The 17,925-nt window shown below is 41.0% G+C and overlaps 1 protein-coding gene across 1 annotated transcript in view; it reads left to right on the top strand.

Moving 5' to 3' along the window:
- The window catches only part of LOC132405209 (cyclin-dependent kinase-like 2), an 87,231-nt gene extending 70,153 nt beyond the window's left edge, over window positions 1-17,078 (top strand). Inside the window, exons 13-14 of the mRNA XM_059989899.1 lie at window positions 11,836-11,921; window positions 16,921-17,078. Coding sequence (XP_059845882.1) covers window positions 11,836-11,921; window positions 16,921-16,980 — 146 coding nt within the window. The 3' untranslated portion in view covers window positions 16,981-17,078. The remainder of the gene's footprint in view (window positions 1-11,835; window positions 11,922-16,920) is intronic.
- Window positions 17,079-17,925: the final 847 nt, after the last annotated feature.

The raw sequence follows: 17,925 nt of genomic DNA, 5'->3' as shown, positions 1-17,925 counted from the left end.
TAAGTCCTTCTGCAGCCTTTTTGCCTCCTCAACACTACCTGCCCCTCCACCAATCTTCATATCGTCTGCAAACTTGGCAACAAAGCCATCTATTGCATCATCTAAATCATTGATATACAGCATAAATAGAAGCGGTCCCAACATTGACCCCTGGAGAATACCACTAGTCCCTAGCAGCCAACCAGAAAAGGACCCTTTTATTCCCACTTGCTGCCTACTACCAATCAGCCAATGCTCTAACCATGCTAGCAACTTCCTGTAATACGATGGGCTCTTAACCTAGTAAGCAGCCTCATGTGTGGCACCTTGTCAAAGGACGTCAGACTTTACTTTCTCCCTATCAAATTTCAAGTTGAACTCAGTCATAGGGTGATCACTGTCTCTTAAGTGTTCCTTTACCTTAAACTCCCTAATCGGCCCTGCTTCATTACGTAACACCAACAATCAGTATAGCTGATACCCTAAAAGGCTCAACGACAAACTGCTCCAAAAAGACATCTCATAGGGATTCAACAAATTCACTCTTTCGAAATTCATTTCCAACCTGATTTTCCCAATCTACCTACGTGTTAAAATCTCCCTTGACTATCATAACATTGCTCTTTTTGACATGGTTTTTCTATTCCCCGTTGTAATCTGTGGTCCTCATTCCAGCTACTGTTGGGAGGCCTGTATACAAGTGCCATCAGGGTCCTTTTACCCTTGCAGTTTCTTAACTCACCCCACAAGGATTCAACATCTTCTGATCCCATGTTACATCCAAAATAAAATAAAACAGAGAATGCTGGAGGAGCTCAGAGAGCCAGGTCAGATCTTTGGGAAAAGAGGTCCAAACTTGAGCCTGAGGGGAGAAAAAAGCTCATCCAAATCCTGGGCACATTGCAGCCTTCTGAACTTCTGATTCAATACTACAATTTGATTTCTGTCTGTATCTGTTCTCCATCTGTGATATTGGCCTCTTGCTTCCGGCTTTTACTCCTTTCTTTTTCTTTTTGCCTCTAGGAGTGGAGGACATTCTCAGTCTGATCTGTTGGGGCATGTCTTCTTCCTCTGCTTTACGTTACTCTTACATTCTGTTGTCCACCGTCTTTGCTCAGTTACTTTTTCTCTTTTCTGCTCCTATTCACTCACTGACCAGGCAACCTTGCTTACTGCATATCCCCCATTGTCACTCAGTTTATCCTGTCAGAGACATCCCTTCCCCAATGACCCTTGCTTCTTAAGAAGCTTCTTTCATTTACCTGCCAGTTTTCATAAAGGTTCTCTGACCTGATACATTAACTACCTTTCTTTTCCCACAGATGCAGCCTGACCTGCTAAGTATTTGCAGCATTCTGTTTCAAATTATGTCATTGTGTATGTTACTAAAGCAAGAACCACGTCAGATGCTCAAAGGTGACTCATTCTGGGAATTGCCAATTTGAATTTCTGGAGTGATGTAGAAGGATTTGGCAATGGTCCTCACCTTTCACTCTGGGTTGTCAATTTTCATGCCACGTGAGGCTGAAAAAGACAGATTTAACAACTGCGTTTGGATAAAAACTTCAGCACTTCTTGCAATCAACAATCTGTCTTCTGGATTTTCTACACCCACTGTACGCACACAGTGCCTCGCCCAGTCTGCGTAAGAACTGTGCATGTTTATTGCAGTGAGTCATCTCTGCGGCACTTGCTCACCATGTGTTATTAGTACCATGACAAGATTGCATAATGAAATGCTCTAAACCTACAGGCATTACAATGACATTTTAAAGTGGCAAGTCATGCTCAGTTTTGGTTCCCAGCTTTCAGATTGAATTTCCATGAATTGGAGCAACACGCGTAATCCCTAACATAAAAGAAGAACATAATTCAAAACTTTCTACTTTTGGGAGAAATCGTTCACAGGAAGCATTACAGAAAAATTATCAGACTCTTTTCCTGTGATTTTATTTATTGGTAATTCACATCAGAGACCAAAAAGCTAGAAGTGAAATTGGCCTGAAATTAAGTACTTTAGACAGGCAAAACAAGTGCTCTTTTCTCACCCATGGCATGTTCTTACTTTTATCTCAGATTTAAACCTGCAGATACTCTTATAAAGAGGTGGTGATTAATAGTTCACCTTTTATGTGTTCAATAAAATGACAATATCTTTCCATGAGGAAATTATAGACATTAGAATTCTGCACAAGTAACAAGCATTCTCAGGACTTGTTTAAGATGATTAACCACAGAGCAATTTTACATTAATCACTCCTCTACCTCCTCCTTATTTAACTCTTCCTCCTTTAACTTCCAAAGAACACTGGACACTTTAATCACCTTTTCTTGCTCCAAATACCAAGTATACTTATGCCTGTCCGACTGCTGAAGGGAATGTTGCTTTTCTGTGGGAATTGCCTGGGTGAGGTACTTAGGAAATGCTGAGGAGGATGGCTTTTTAAGAGGCCATAATGTGTGTCCATGACGCAACTGCAGGTGATCAGAGTAGAAAAAGGTCAAAATTTTCATTTAAAAGCAAAATGTGTAGGCTTGAGGAATAGTGGATTAAGCTGAATTACCTGCCAATCATTTATGTTTCATGCTGACATCAGCATTGTTATTTTACTGTCAATGTTAGCAACTGATAAAAATCAGCAGAATTTAAACTCCCTGCCCAGTATTCTGGAGGAATAGTCCAAATACTCCGCCTATGCAAGAATCTTGTCCTAATGATCATTGACGGGTACAGAATAGAAAGTAAAACAAGTAAAAGTAGTTGGTTTATAATTATATTCATTTCAAGGAGTAGTAACAAATAGCAAATCTCAGCTAGTCATCGGGGGCCACAGAAATGAATATTAATACATATTTCTTGTTCTAATTGAATTCATCATGGACATAGTTCAGAAGGACTATGGTCAGCAACTAGGTTCCATGTAAAGATTAATGCATGTGCAACTTGCAGTTTGCACAGCCAATACTAATATTTTAGAAACTTCTCAGGAGCTATGATTAAGGCTTAATTCTATGGTGCTCATTGTCCATTTACTGTCAAATAAACCTGTTTAGCTGCCTTTAGCTCAAGTCTATTGAGATGTCATCCTGAGGAAAGCATGCAGGAGAATATTTAGATAACCAGTAAGTTAAAATTAATGATTAATAATTGTTGATTTGGCTTCTGCACTCGCTAGAAATTACAAAATATTTATAGAGGTGAAATTACACTCTAGGACATGAAGAAGATATGCTTCAACATATGCTTTGAGGTGCCCAGGCAACAGGGTTAAAGATATTCCACTGCCTTCACTTCACCCAGTAGATGCAATTAACCATGAGAAAAATCATTTTTAAAATATTATTTCTTCAATAGAGAAGCATATCTTAAAACAAATCACTGCACTTGAAAAGTGCCCATGCCTGAAAAGGTATACTAAAGAGGCAGTAGCCAGGGTTAGTAGAAGTGGGAAGAATTTTGTAAATTTTAAACTCTAAAGAATATGGGCCTAATCAACTTATCTTCGTACAACAAAACCACTAATCCTGCCAAATCAGTCTTGTAAGATTTTGCAGTATTTCCTCAGTTGCAAGCATATTCCTTCTCAAGTGAGGAGACCAAAATCGCACACAGCACTACTGATTTGGTCTCACCAGCCATACAGGACTGCAGTAAGACTTTGCTATTCAGTATTCAAAACTTTGAGTCATAGAAACTAACATATCATTTGCCCTCTTAAAGAACTTGCTGTATACTCCTGTTTGGCAGTTGCTCTGGCTAGTGGGAACATGTAAATAAGTTAAAGGTGGCAACCATGACAGAAATGGTGAAAATGTGGTTACTAAGGGGCTGCAGGAGGTCAGGGACTCATCTTGCATCATTTGTGTGTGGTGGGGGGTGGTAGGCTGGGGGAACGGAAGCCTAAGGCTTCCCAGTCAGAAAGAGTAGACCCGTCCCCTTGTTGTTCCATAACGAGATCAGAAAAAAATATGGTTGACAAAGGAAGTCAGAGATTGTATCGCAATAAAGAAAAAGAAGTATGACAGGGCTAAGATGAGTGGGAATACAGATGATTGGGAAAGTTTTAAGGAACAGCAGATCTTAACTAAAAAAGCAATACGGAGAGAAAAAATCAGGTATGAGCTCAGTCTAGCCAGGAATATAAAAGGGGATAGCAAAAACTTTTTTAGCTATGTGAAGAGAAAGAAGATAGTTAAGAACAATGTTGGCCCCTTGAAGAATGAATTGGGAGAAATTGTTATGGGAAACAGGGAAATGGCAACGGAATTTAATGCGTACTTTAGATCTGTCTTCACCAGGGAGGACACAAGCAATCTCCCAGATGTATGGATGGGCCAGGGTCATAAGATATCAGAGGAATTGAGACAGATTGACATTAGGAAAGAAACTGTGATGAGTAGACTGATAGGACTGAAGGCTAATAAATCCCCGGGTCCAGATGGTCTGCATCCGAGGGTTCTAAAAGAGGTGGTTCAGGAAATTGCGGATGCATTGGTAATCATTTTCCAATGTTCCTTAGATTCAGGATCAGTTCCTGAAGATTGGAGAGTGGCTAATGTTATCCCACTTTTCAAGAAGGGAGGGAAGGAGAAAACGGAGAACTATCGCCCTGTTAGCCTAACGTCAATCGTGGGGAAGATGCTTGAGTCCATTATTAAGGACGAAATAGTGGCATATCTTGATGGCAGTAATAGGATTAGGCCGAGCCAGCATGGATTTACCAAGGGCAAATCATGCTTGACTAATCTGTTGGAGTTTTTTGAGGGTGTAACAAGGATGTTAGACGAGGGTAAGCCAGTGGATGTAGTGTACCTAGATTTTCAGAAGGCATTCGATAAGGTGCCACATAGGACATTGGTGAGTAAAATCAGAGCTCATGGCATTGGGGGCAGGGTTTCAACATGGATAGAAAACTGGTTGGCAGATAGAAAGCAAAGGGTAGCAGTGAATGGGTGTTTCTCCGACTGGCTGGAGGTGACTAGTGGGGTACCACAGGGCTCTGTATTGGGACCACAGCTCTTTACGATTTATGTCAATGATTTAGATGAGGGCATTGAAAACTATATCAGCAAGTTTGCTGATGATACTAAACTGGGTGGCAGTGTGACATGCGAAGAGGACGTTAGGAGAATACAGGGAGACTTGGATAGGCTGGGTGAGTGGGCAGATACTTGGCAGATGTCATTCAATGTGAATAAATGTGAAGTTATCCACTTTGGAAGCAGGAACAAGAGGGCAGAGTATTGTCTGAACGGTGTAGAGTTAGGTAAGGGAGAAATGCAAAGAGACCTCGGAGTCCTAGTTCATCAGTCAATGAAGGTGGATGAGCAAGTGCAACAGGCAGTGAAGAGGGCAAATGGAATGTTGGCCTTTATTACAAGAGTACAAGAGCAAGGATGTCCTTTTGCATTTGTACAGAGCCCTGGTGAAACCACACCTGGAATATTGTGTACAGTTTTGGTCTCCAGGTTTAAGGAAGGACATTCTGGCAATTGAGGAAGTGCAGCATAGATTCACTAGGTTGATTCCTGGGATGGCAGGGCTGTCTTACGCAGAGAGATTGGAGAGATTTGGCTTGTACACACTGGAATTGAGGAGATTGAGAGGGGATCTGATTGAAACGTTTAAGATAATTAAAGGATTTGATAGGATTGAGGCAGGAAATATGTTCCAGATGTTGGGAGAGTCCAGTACCAGAGGGCATGGATTGAGAATAAGAGGTCAGTTATTTAAAACAGAGTTGAGGAAGAACTTCTTCTCCCAGAGAGTTGTGGAGGTGTGGAATGCACTGCCTCAGAAGACGGTGGAGGCCAATTGTCTGGATGCTTTCAAGAAGGAGCTGGATAGATATCTGATGGATAGGGGAATCAAGGGATATGGGGACAAGGCAGGGACTGGGTATTGATAGTGAGTGATCAGCCATGATCTCAGAATGGCGGTGCAGACTCGAGGGGCTGAATGGTCTACTTCTGCACCTATTGTCTATTGTCTATTGTTTAAATTTACTTCCTTGGGCTTCTGACCTATGATCTACCTTATGAGAGATTTTGTCTGCCGGGGAAAGAGCCTGAAATCACCCCCTTTTTTGTAAAATAGCAGTCCTCTTAGGCATCTGTTGGAAATTGCATTCTGCACCTTAATTACTTCATTGGATCCAAGGTGCATATCTAAAGTAGGACCCTGCTTCCTTCCTGTCTATTTCCTTTTACTTTCAAGACCAAAGATAAATGTGGCAACTTTGTTAATAGGAAATTGGGCTAGTGGGAAAATATGTTTGTTTTCTCATTCACACTCAGTAGCAACTGTTAAATTTGGGTCATGATTTCTGAATCCAGGAATATCCTGCACTATGTGCTCAGCTTTCGACGATAGAAAATGGTCACATGGTCTATGACTGAAAGAAGAGGGTTTTCATTATGTAAAAAACTCCAGAGTTGAATTCTAAACTGCAATTACTCAGCATCTCAGCCATGCATTTTTAATTGATCTGTAGACAAATGTCAACTGGCTCAAATAAAAACTTCATAATGGAAAATAAATTCTTTAGCACATTGAGAGCTAATTGGAGGCATCAGTAACTGACAGCTGATACTTATTTTAAACAGGAGGTTCTATATGCCAACCATTTCAATGAACACTTATTAAAACAGCTTAAAGATATTAACATTTAGATTTATAAATAGCATTTGTCTAATGTTAACTACACAAAGCATTGTGTCTTCTTAATACTGTATATATGCAATAATCTTGCACGTCATGGATGAGTTAGTTTAGAAAGGAAAGAGATTTTCTCGAACTACTGCATTTTTAATTATTAGAAATATACAGAAGATTGCAAGTGGTCATTTTCCGATGTATTTGGATAAGAGTAGTCTGCCTTCAGGTGAAAAATGAAGTAAACTGCGGATGCTGGAAATCTGAAACAGAGACAGAAATGAAGAAAATAGTCAACAGGCTAGGCAGTATTTATGGAAAGGAAAACATAATTAACCTTTCAGGTCATTGACCCTTGTTTGCAAATTTATTATGGAATGATATGTAGGAGAATGTTTACTGCCTTTTCTGTTGTTGTTATGCCTTCAGCTGTAACATCATGAAGCTGAAATGATAATTGGCTTGAGGAGTTCATTGTTTCACTATTTAAAACCACAGAAATGGGAAGACAGTTGTGTAGATATGGATTTTCATGCACTGCAGGTCCCCATTTACATGCATTTTAAATCACTGGCACATTATAATATACTTCTAACATTGTGCCTCACTGATTCACATAGTTCAGATTATCACCTTACACACACGTTATACAGCATTGCTCATTCAATGTGTTTCCTGACAAATGGAGTCATTTTGTGTATCTAAAGTACATTCTGAGATCAGAGATTGATCTGAACAGTAGGAAAGATCTTAGAAAAACATAGAAAACATAGAAAGCCTACAGCACCATACAGGCCCTTCGGCCCACAGAGTTGTGCCGAACATGTCCCTACTTTAGAAATTACTAGGCTTACCCATAGCCCTCTATTTTTCTAAGCTCCATGTACCTATCCAAAAGACTCCTAAAAGACCCCATTGCCGGCAGCCCATTCCACGCACTCACCACTCTCTGAGTAAAAAAACATACCCCTGACATCTCCTCTGTACCTACTCCCCCAGCACCTTAAACCTGTGTCCTCTTGTGGCAACCATTTCAGCCCTGGGAAAAAGCCTCTGACTATCCACACGATCAATACCTCTCATCATCTTGTACACCTCTATCAGGTCACCTCTCATCCTCAGTCCTCCAAGGGAAAAAGGCCGAGCTCACTGAGCCTGTTTTCATAAGGCATGCTCCCCAATCCAGGCAACATCCTTGTAAATCTCCTCTGCACCCATTCTATGGCTTCCACATCCTTCCTGTAGTGAGGCGACCAGAATTGAGCACAGTACTCTAAGTGGGGTCTGACCAGGGTCCTACATAGCTGCAATATTACCTCTTGGCTCCTGAATTTAATTCCACGATTGATGAAGGCCAATACACCATATGCCTTCTTAACCACAGGGTCAACCTGCACAGCTGCTTAGAGGGTCCTATGGACTTGGACCCCAAGATCCCTCCGATCCTCCACATTGCCAAGAGTCTTACCATTAGTGCTATTAACTGCCATCATATTTGACCTACCAAAATGAACCACCTCACATTTATCTGGGTTGAACTCCATCTGTCACTTCTCAGCCGATTTTTGTATCCTATCAATATCCCGCTGTAACTTCTGACTGCCCTCCACACTATTCACAACACCTCCAACCTTTGTGTCATCAGCAAACTTACTAACCCATCCCTCCACTTCCTCATCTAGGTTGTTTCTAAAAATCACAAAGAGTAAGGGTCCCAGAACAGATCCCTGAGGCACACCACTGGTCACCGACCTCCATGCAGAATATGACCCGTCTACAACCACTCTTCGCCTTCTGTGGGCGAGCCAGTTCTGGATTCACAAATCAATGTCCCCTTGGATCCCATGCCTCCTTACTTTCTTAATAAGCCTTGCATGAGGTACCTTATAAAATGCCTTGCTGAAATCCATATACACTACATCTACTGCTTTTCCTTCATCAATGTGTTTAGTAGGCTTGCACCTACTCTTTGCAAAGGAGTACTTAACTGTTTGCAGATTTATTGTGGATTCATTTAGAGGAGAGGTTGTTGTTTGTCCGAGAATTGCACTTTGGAGTCATCAACGTTACTGCTCTTTATCAAGGTGAACTGAAGAGTACTTTGTTGATAAGGAGAAAATCTAAAGGCTTCCTTGGCAGAGGAGATTACAAGAAGGGTGGGGGTGGTTGATGCCAGGAGGGATTATACCTCAAGATTCTTTTGACTACAATACTCCTTTCTCTAATTGATTATGAGCAATCTATCTGACGTCTTCAATTTTGAAAGGTAACATCTTCCAGCTAAAGAAGTAAATATTAGAAACAGGCCATGGGAGTGAGTATGATAAAATAACTGGCTTAGTAGTGCAACAATTAGTGCTGCTGTCCCACAATGCCAGGGACCTGTATCAAATACTCAAGCATTGCCTGTACAATCGCACATCACCAGGTGAGTTTGCACCTGGTGCTCTGCCAAATCCAAATACGTGTTGTTAAGGTAATTAGCTACTGTCCTCTACCCTGTGATGTAGGTGAATGCAAAGGAATCAAAGAAGTATTGATTGACGTATAGGAAAGGATTTACATAATGGTAGTACAGGGAAATAAAGGGAGGTGGTAGGGACAGATGGAGTTGACTGAGTTCAGCATGGATTCAATGGAATTGAAGTTAGTTTATTACTGTCACATGCATTTATGCCAAATATTACACATCAAGTGGCAAGAGAGGGTACCAGATGTGGAGGTGCTCAAACGTGCTGGGACAGTCAGCATAGAATCACTCATCACAGCTTCTCAGCTGCACTGGCCTGGTCATGTCACAAGAGTCAGCGGTGATCGTTTACCCAAAGCTGTTTTCTGTGGTGAGCTACATGAAGGAAAGAGGAAGCATGGTGGTCAGAAGCTGCGCTACAAAGATGTGCTCAAGCACCAACACCGACATGAATGTCAACACCTGGGAGGAAGATGCTTTGGGCAGAAGAAGTTGGCGCTACATTGTCAAGAAGTCAATCCCAGCTATCAAGGAGAAAAGGCAGAAGAAATATGAAGCAGGTCATGAACGCAGACCAGTCAGATGACAAATGCGACCGATGTGGGAGACAGTGCCGATCCAGTGCTGCTCTTGTGGCTCATAAACGTGCCTGCAGAGACTAAACTCTCAGCAGAGTCAACATCGAAATCGATGGACAGCCGAAGAAGATTATTGTCACATGTACCGATATAGAGTGAAAAGCTTGTTTTGCATTCTGTTCATGCAGATCAAGTCATTACACAATGTGTTGAGGAAGTGCAAGGTAAAACAATAAGACAATGCAGAAAAAAGTGTAACAGCTACAGAGAAGGTGCATAGCAGGAAAACAATGAGGTAGATTGTGAGGTCAGTTGTTGTTTTGATGTTTGTTGTGTTCTCTCTTGTTCTGCCAAGGGTTGTGGGCATGCTAAGGTGGCACTGTAACACATGCGGGCTGCCCCCAGTGCACTCTCGGGTGTGTTCTTTGTGAGCACAAACAATGTGATGTACGTGTGATAAATCAACTTAAGTCTTGAAGAGTCCATGTACTAAGGAACCATTCAACAGTGGGGTACAAGTTTCCCTTGAGCCAGCTAGTATGTACTTTCAGGCTTTTTTAAAATCTTCTGCTTGATGGGAGAGGGGGGGAAGAGAAAATGTGGGGTCTTTGGCTGTGCTGGCTGCTTTACCAAGGCAGCGAGAAGTGTAGACAGAATCTGTAGGCCAAATGGTTTCCCAGATCATGATATGTAAGTTAGTACTGGATGAGAAGTCTCTGGAGCCCATTGACCCTACCGCTATGGGCTGACAAGATTCGTAACTGAACACGTGAAGTGTTGTAGGAAAGGAGATTCAGAAACATACCATTCTCTCCCTCCTGCCTGCTCCACCTTTCAATATCATGGCTGATCTTTTTCCCTCAGCATCACTTTCCTGCACTAGCACCACACTGTGGTTCTTTTAATAGCTACAAATCTATTGATCTCTGTCCTGAATAAATCAGTAACTGAGTTTCTAATACCACCTTGGTCAGACAATTCCAAAGATTCCTACTCCCTGAGAAATATGCCATGTAAGGTTTTGAAGTCAGTTCCAGGCCATTTCCTGTAACTGGTCCACAAGGTACATTTAATGTCAGAGAAATGTGTACAATGTACATCCTGGAATATATAAATCTCATTTACATAAACATCAGGAAAGCCTTTTACTTCATTTGAGGCACAAGCTGAATATGAACAGCTTCGTTGGGAACTACTGCTGACACTTGCCTTCACAAAAACAGATTGTAGCATTGGTTGTAATAGGGGAGAGGACAGAACTACCCTTACAATTCATGTTTCAACATGTGATACTACTGCTATCTTTAATGATAGCTGGCATTCCTTTCCTTTCTTGGGATACATATCTGAGACACAGTGCACTGGTGACAGTAGCCGTCTGGTTCTCTGGACTTCACGTCACTACCTTGGAAACAACAGCAGGCAGTCCAGGACTAACTCCTGATATATTATCAGTGTTTGTTCCTTGAAAACAAACTTAATTTAAAGCAAAACACATAAAATGCTGGAGGAACTCAGCAGGTCAGTCTGCATCAATGGAAAAGAGCACTCGATGTTTTAGGCTGAGACGCTTTATCCCCATCCTGATGAAGGGTCTCGGCCTGAAATTATGACTGTTTATTCTTTTCCATAGATTGTCTGACCTGCTGAGTTCCTGTGGCATTTTGAGTGTACTGCTTTGGATTTTCAGCCTATGCAGATTTTCTTGTGTTTGTAATTGTCATTTCATCCACACCCAGTCTTTTATGTGGCACATCTATTACCCAGCTTCTGCGATCCTAGCTGCTCTGTAGGTGAGAATACCATTATCCTCATCAAGTTTCCTTTGGTTACTATGAATAATCTCAGATTTTATTATAATCAGGCTGAATTTGCATTAATCTTGTAATTGTTCATATTGTAATCCATCCAATAAAGAGTGAACTTTCTTTGAGATGATTATTGTCATCTTCAATAAAAACTGATCAAAAAGCAGGTGCTGTGAAATAATTACCACACTGGGAACTAAATGGCATGGATTAGGGGAGTTTGCAGGAATACAAGGAATAATGCAGGACACTTTAATATCACAACACAAATGCAAACTCAGCTGTATGACTTTACATTTAATGGATCAATAAAAATTGCTGTGTAAACCAATGATTTAATTCCAGGAAAGTGCAAAATGCTGAAAAAGGAGTTGAGAATCCCTTCGTTGGTGATTTCTGACCAGGATCAAACTAGGAACACTTTCCACCAGGTAAATGATACTAATGATACTTGACATTTATGTTGAATTAATGTTCAATACAATTTATTTTTGCTTCTGCCTGCCAAGCAGCAGTCTTGGCCAACCAACTTGGAAACCTGATCTCGGTGCTTTTCCCAGCATTTTCTGCATGTGTTTTGTGCTTCCACATCTACACTGCTTTATTTTCAACTTGATCTCCACACTTTCACAATGTTCCCATAAAACACTGCTCTCAAATATCTGCAATAGGGGTTTGGTAACAACTTTTGATTTTCCTACCAAACCCAAACCCCTATTGCAGATGTTTGAGCAGTAGTGTTTTATGGGAAGATTGTTGGTTGGTTTTCTATTTTTACTTCAGATTTCCAGAATCTAGCTGTTTGGGTCTTGACTGAAAAATAAAATCTGGGCATTTGGCTAATAGGTGGCCAATCCCAATCAGCTGTTAATGAAAATTTATCATGTGGATGTCTCCTGTGACAAATCCCATTTTCCCAGATTCTCTCTATACCATTGGCTTCACAGGGCAATGGCATCAGAATATGAACGGACTTCCATTTAATTAGATTTTCTATCTGATAGCTTCATTGTCACAGTTAGGTGAAGATAATCATTCAGTTGTTTAGAGACTCACTACTCTTGCTTTTATCCCAGTTTTGTGGGTAGCCGATGAGGCAGATGTGGGAATCGCACATGATTCCAAAGTTGGGTTGTGAGGTTGGTAATAGAGTGAGAGAGTGAGGTACTACAATTCTTCTGGAGCTTGTGCAGGGGTTTCTTCGTGCTCTTGATGTGTGGCCTTGAGGTTGTTAATACAATCCTGAATGTTCCTTCTCTATTTAAGCAATCATGGACCAGAGCTTCCCAGGTGTCAGTGGGGATATTGCACTACCTCAGGAAAGCTTTGAACATAAACAATTTGCTCTGTCCACCTGACAATCAGTTCCCATAGCAGAGCTCATACTGAAGTGTCTACTGATGGCCATTGTGTGGTCTATGCAAATAACATGGCCTGTACCAGAATCAGCAACTTTAAAGGAACCAGGACTTCATCGCTGGGGTCATTAGCCTGGCAGAGGACAATTTTGGATCTGGTGATATTGATCCAGAGGTTCTTCTAAAGTCAAGAGTGTGGAATAAAACTGGGTGATTATGGCTGTTCTATTAACTGTTACAAGAACAAAGAAAGGACAAAATTAAAAGACAAAGAAAAAGAAAATTTGGTCATCTCATACTCGGACTAGAGGTAACATCACTCTGGTGATAACAATGAACCTATAACATAGCCAGATTTAAATGGCGAGACAACTGCTGCAAAAAGAATGAGAAGCTTCTAGAAAATACAGAGCCGGCTGTACTACAATTACTACAGAACAAAAACAAGTATGTGAGAGATTATATAAAAATTATAAGCGAGCGTAGGAAAATAACAATTCTACATCCTAATCCATCACAATGACATAGATTTGATTATCCTTCCTTTGAACTTGGAGGATTTTGTAGAGGTGACAATGATAGAACATTTTTTTGTGGCTTGAGATGTCTGTTATAGGTAGTCCAGGCCTTACAGGCATGTAGGGTCACTGCTCTCCAATGGCTCCTGAGTTTTGTCTGTGGTCTAGATTTTGGAAAGCTCACTTGCTCATTTGACCAAAGGTTGTGCTGACACAGTGTCTGCCTTCACTGAGAAGTGGTTCAGCTCTTCCTAAACCTTGGCATGAAAGAGGGCAAAGGAGATGCCGTAGGTCAGTAGAGGAACTCTGACTTGCAGATGTCGGGGTTTTCAGTTTGAACAGGGCTCCTGTTAAATGTTGGCGTCATGCTCAGAGTGATCTCACCCACATCACATCCAGAATTCAATCTTTATACCAATGCGGCAATGAGACCTGGAACTAAATGCAAAGTGGGCATCGGTAAGCAGACTGGTGAGTGAGTGTTGTTTGCTGGTCCTGAAAGCACTGTCAGCATCACTTTGCTGATGATTGAGAGTAGACTGATTAGTAATTAACTGAATTGAATTTATCCTGCTTTGTGTGAGCCAAATGTAGCTGGGCAAATTTCCATATTGTCAGAAGGATGCCAGTGTTGTATCTGCACTAGAACAGCTTGTTTGAAGGTGCAGCTATTTAAGTATTACAGCCAAGATGTTGTTGCTTCCATAACTGAGTTGTATCGCATGATGCCATTGGTATCATGTGAAATAAATCTCATTGGCTAATGAGTAGCTTCCATGATGGAGGGGCTCTCAGAATGATTCGTGATGGATTGTGTATTCAGTGGGTCTGCTGAATAGATTTCTGGATATTTCAGCCTTGTCTTTCGCACTCACTTACTGGGTTTCAACATTGACCAAGATGGGGATTTTCTTGGCGCCTCCTCCTCCTTAACTGTCTAATTGTCCTCCCCCTTTAATGGCGAGACATGTGCAGAGCTTTGTTGGTTTAGAATCACTTGTTGTATGCTATTCCTGCTGCTTGACGGGTATGCTACCATCTGCTGCAGCTCCACATCGTTGGCACCTCGTTTTCTGCATGCTTGGCTTTGCTCCTAACATGCCTTTCCATGGTGTTTATTTCACCGGGGTAGCCTCCCCTCTCCTCCACACCCCCTCCCACCCCAGCTTCTCTGTTACAGTTGAGTGAGAGACATATCACACCAGGAAGTTACAGGTTGTAATGATATACACTTCTGCTGCTGTTGCTCCACGGCGCCTTGTGAATGACTGGCTTTGAGCTGCCAGATCTGTTGTGAGCCTTTCCCACTTTGCTCACTGGTATACATGACAATATGGAGATTGTCCTCAGAGTGAAAATGGGACTTTGTCGCCTCAAGGACTGAGGGGTGGTCAGTTTTACCAATAGACAAACGTGTATGCCACAGATACATTAGTGAGGTTGAGGACAAATGTACTTATCCTTTGTGTTGGCTCACTCACTGTCTGCTGCAGACCCAATCCGGTGAATATATTCTTCAGGATGCAGCCAGAGATGGTGCTACTAAGTGTTCCTTTCATGTGGAGGATCACTGATACATCCAACTGACAGACGTTGCTTACCCATCAGACTTTACGTGATCTGGAGTCAATGCTGAGGATTTACAGAGTTACTGCTTACCGGCGTGGTAGCATAGTCATTGGCACAATGGCAGACCTGGTTTCCATTCCTCCTCCTGTCTGTAAGAAGTTTGCATGTTCTCCCCGTGATCGCATGGGTTTCCTTTGGGTGCTCCGGTTTCCTCCCACAGTCCAAAGACCTGCAGATTGGTATGTTCATTGGTCATTGTAAATTGTCCTGTGATTAGGCTAGGGTTAAATTGGGGGAATTGCTGGCCAGCATGGCTCAAAGGGCCAGAAGGGCCTACACCATGCTGTATCTCAATAAAATCAATAAACAAGTAACTTTTAGACCTCTATAGAGACCTGGTGCACAACCTGTCTTTGGACTATCCCTCCCAATTAGACACCAGATGTTTGTGAGGAGATCTTTGCAAAGTTGCATGGACATGTTTGTGGTGTTTGAATTCAGCACATCATTTAATGCAGGGTCGTCTGTTTGGTTTTATTCCCTGTGATGTAGAGGTTATAATGGCTTACTTGTAATTTAAGAGTCATTATCATACAGCTTTCTTCCTTAATGATATTCTTTAATGTTATTAGTGAAGCTGATGGCTGTCTACAACAGTCTGGTATCCCTTTACTAATGGCTAGTTTTGATGTACAATTCTAGTTTATTAACCAAGTTCAAAGACCATGATGGCTGTAGTAGAATTTTAACTTAGATCTGTGGATCATGAGTCCGATTTAACTGCTGTGCCATAACTAGTATAATTTGAAATATGGTAGTAAGATAATTAGTGCTTAACAAATGTCAGTCAGTGGGAGTTGTAAATGCAAGAAACATGATATTAATTCAGAAATACTGAAGGAGGAAAAATTGCAGGAATGGTGCAAATATGAACACAAATACAAGAAATACTGATGATATATTAATACTGGTCCATGTTATGTTGACATTGAGCCCAAAAGGATGCAATATGCTCAATGAGAAGATGTTGTACATTGTGTGGTAACTTCTACTTTACAAAAGAACCACTCGACAATTTAAAGGCCAAAAGAGCATCTTTATCTGGGATGGCAAATGATATTTACAATACAGAGGCTTTCAAGTACCTTGTGCGGCCTGGGTGGTGGAACTATACACAATGCATACCGGGAGTAAAACACCGCCAGACCTGGAACCAGCCTCTCATTACCAACAGCTTCCCGATTAGTATTAACTTACTTTTAATAATACTCACATTACAACACATTGACTTTAGAGTCTCACTGTGTGAAGTGTAAGCAGGCCTGTTGTGAGGAAAATGACCAAGTATTCAGATAAATGACTTTTCCTTTGTTTCAGGTACTGAGAGCGGTAGGTTTTAACTTTGTATCCATTGGGCGATAACAAATGAAGAGCCTATTTTACTTCTTTCCATGTGAAGTGAAATATAAAACAAATTGCCATTTGCCTTTGACTGGTTTATGCCAAGACAATGTGGCCTTTAGTTGGTTTTAAAATGGGCTCCGCCATATCGATCACACTTTCGTACTTTTACCCTGTTGTAGTGGCTTGAGGGTCTTGTTCAGTTGTTTCTTTGCATATCACACAACTGAGTCAGGATGAAGCAAATTTGAGAAATCCACCAATTGCTCATAAGACTCATGAAAATAAATGTATCTCTGCTGTTGCTAATATATCACACAAAAAAGAGGTGATTAATATTTCTAATGCTAGTGTTTTTGAGAATAAACTACGAATAGACTATAGAATAATTTTGATTTTAGTTCCATTATATTAAAGAACTTTCATTTTTCTCATTGTTCCTAAGATTTACTGAAATATATTTCTTGGATGATATTGTGAGCTCTTTATTCTTTCAAAATAGAATGTGACATATTGACCTGTTTATACAACATTTTCAGGCAGAGAGCAAATGTTAACATTATTATTCTTGGTTTGACTTTTAGGCCACGGGAGATTCACGGAAAGCCAGGAACTCTGCATGTAGAATGCATTGCCCGGGATGAAAGATTTCCATGTAATAAAGCCTGTCATTGCTGATGGGAGAGTGTGCCACATTTATTTTAGCTAAATTAAAACAAAGCAATTTTTTGAAAATTCTTTCTTTTCAGCACCTTCTTGATGTGTAATTCAGGATAGATTGCAGGGGAAGATAAGTCCTGGGGCCTTGTACTTTTAACATTGTTCCAATTAGAATTTTTAAAATTGGGATATGCATTTGCTTCAAACTACCATTCCATGAGGAATAATGCTAATTACCAAAGTGGTGGGAGAATAATAAAATATATTTGTGAATTTTACAATAATCTGTGCAACTCACTGTTATTTTTAAGGAGTTACTTATACTTTCTTCTTGCTTTCTAAGACCTTGAACCTGTAAGTGTATTTTGTCTAATAGGGAGCTGTGCTGTACGTGGTCAGGACGTGCTTAGACTAGCTTTGATTACTCACAGTTTTTGATGATGGAAGTAATTATGACCTCAGGCTTCGTATGCTGGGCAAGGCAAACCTGCATTCCTCTGAGGGCAATGGTTGAGGTTTGAGCAGTGAGGTCATTGGGAGTGACTGGGGGTGGGGAGGGAGGTGTACCTTGGGATTTATAGTAAGAAATGCCCCACCCATGCGTACACTGAAACCAAATGTTTACTGTTAATTACAAACTCCCAAGAAACAATGAAGTCAGTATTTATTCATATTTGTGTGTGGGTGATGAGGAGAAACTCTTGGAAAATTACTTGTATTCCTCGACTGGTGATGAAGCCTCAAAATTTGGTGAAGCATTAGCACAACTGAGAACTAACCTGAGACTGTGCCGTGACTCAAAGCCGACAGCAGTTCATTTCAGTAAGAGTCAGAAGTAATCCTATATAATTTTTCTGCTGATGGTGGAGTATTCTTTAGAGTATTAGTTTGTTACTCATGGGTGTTACATACCTGTATAAGCAACAAAG

This window comes from Hypanus sabinus, chromosome 15 (genome assembly GCF_030144855.1).
Source record: "Hypanus sabinus isolate sHypSab1 chromosome 15, sHypSab1.hap1, whole genome shotgun sequence".
NCBI classification, from domain to species: domain Eukaryota; kingdom Metazoa; phylum Chordata; class Chondrichthyes; order Myliobatiformes; family Dasyatidae; genus Hypanus; species Hypanus sabinus.
Note: the sequence above shows the minus strand (reverse complement) of the source record. Positions and strands in the feature narration are given on the sequence as shown.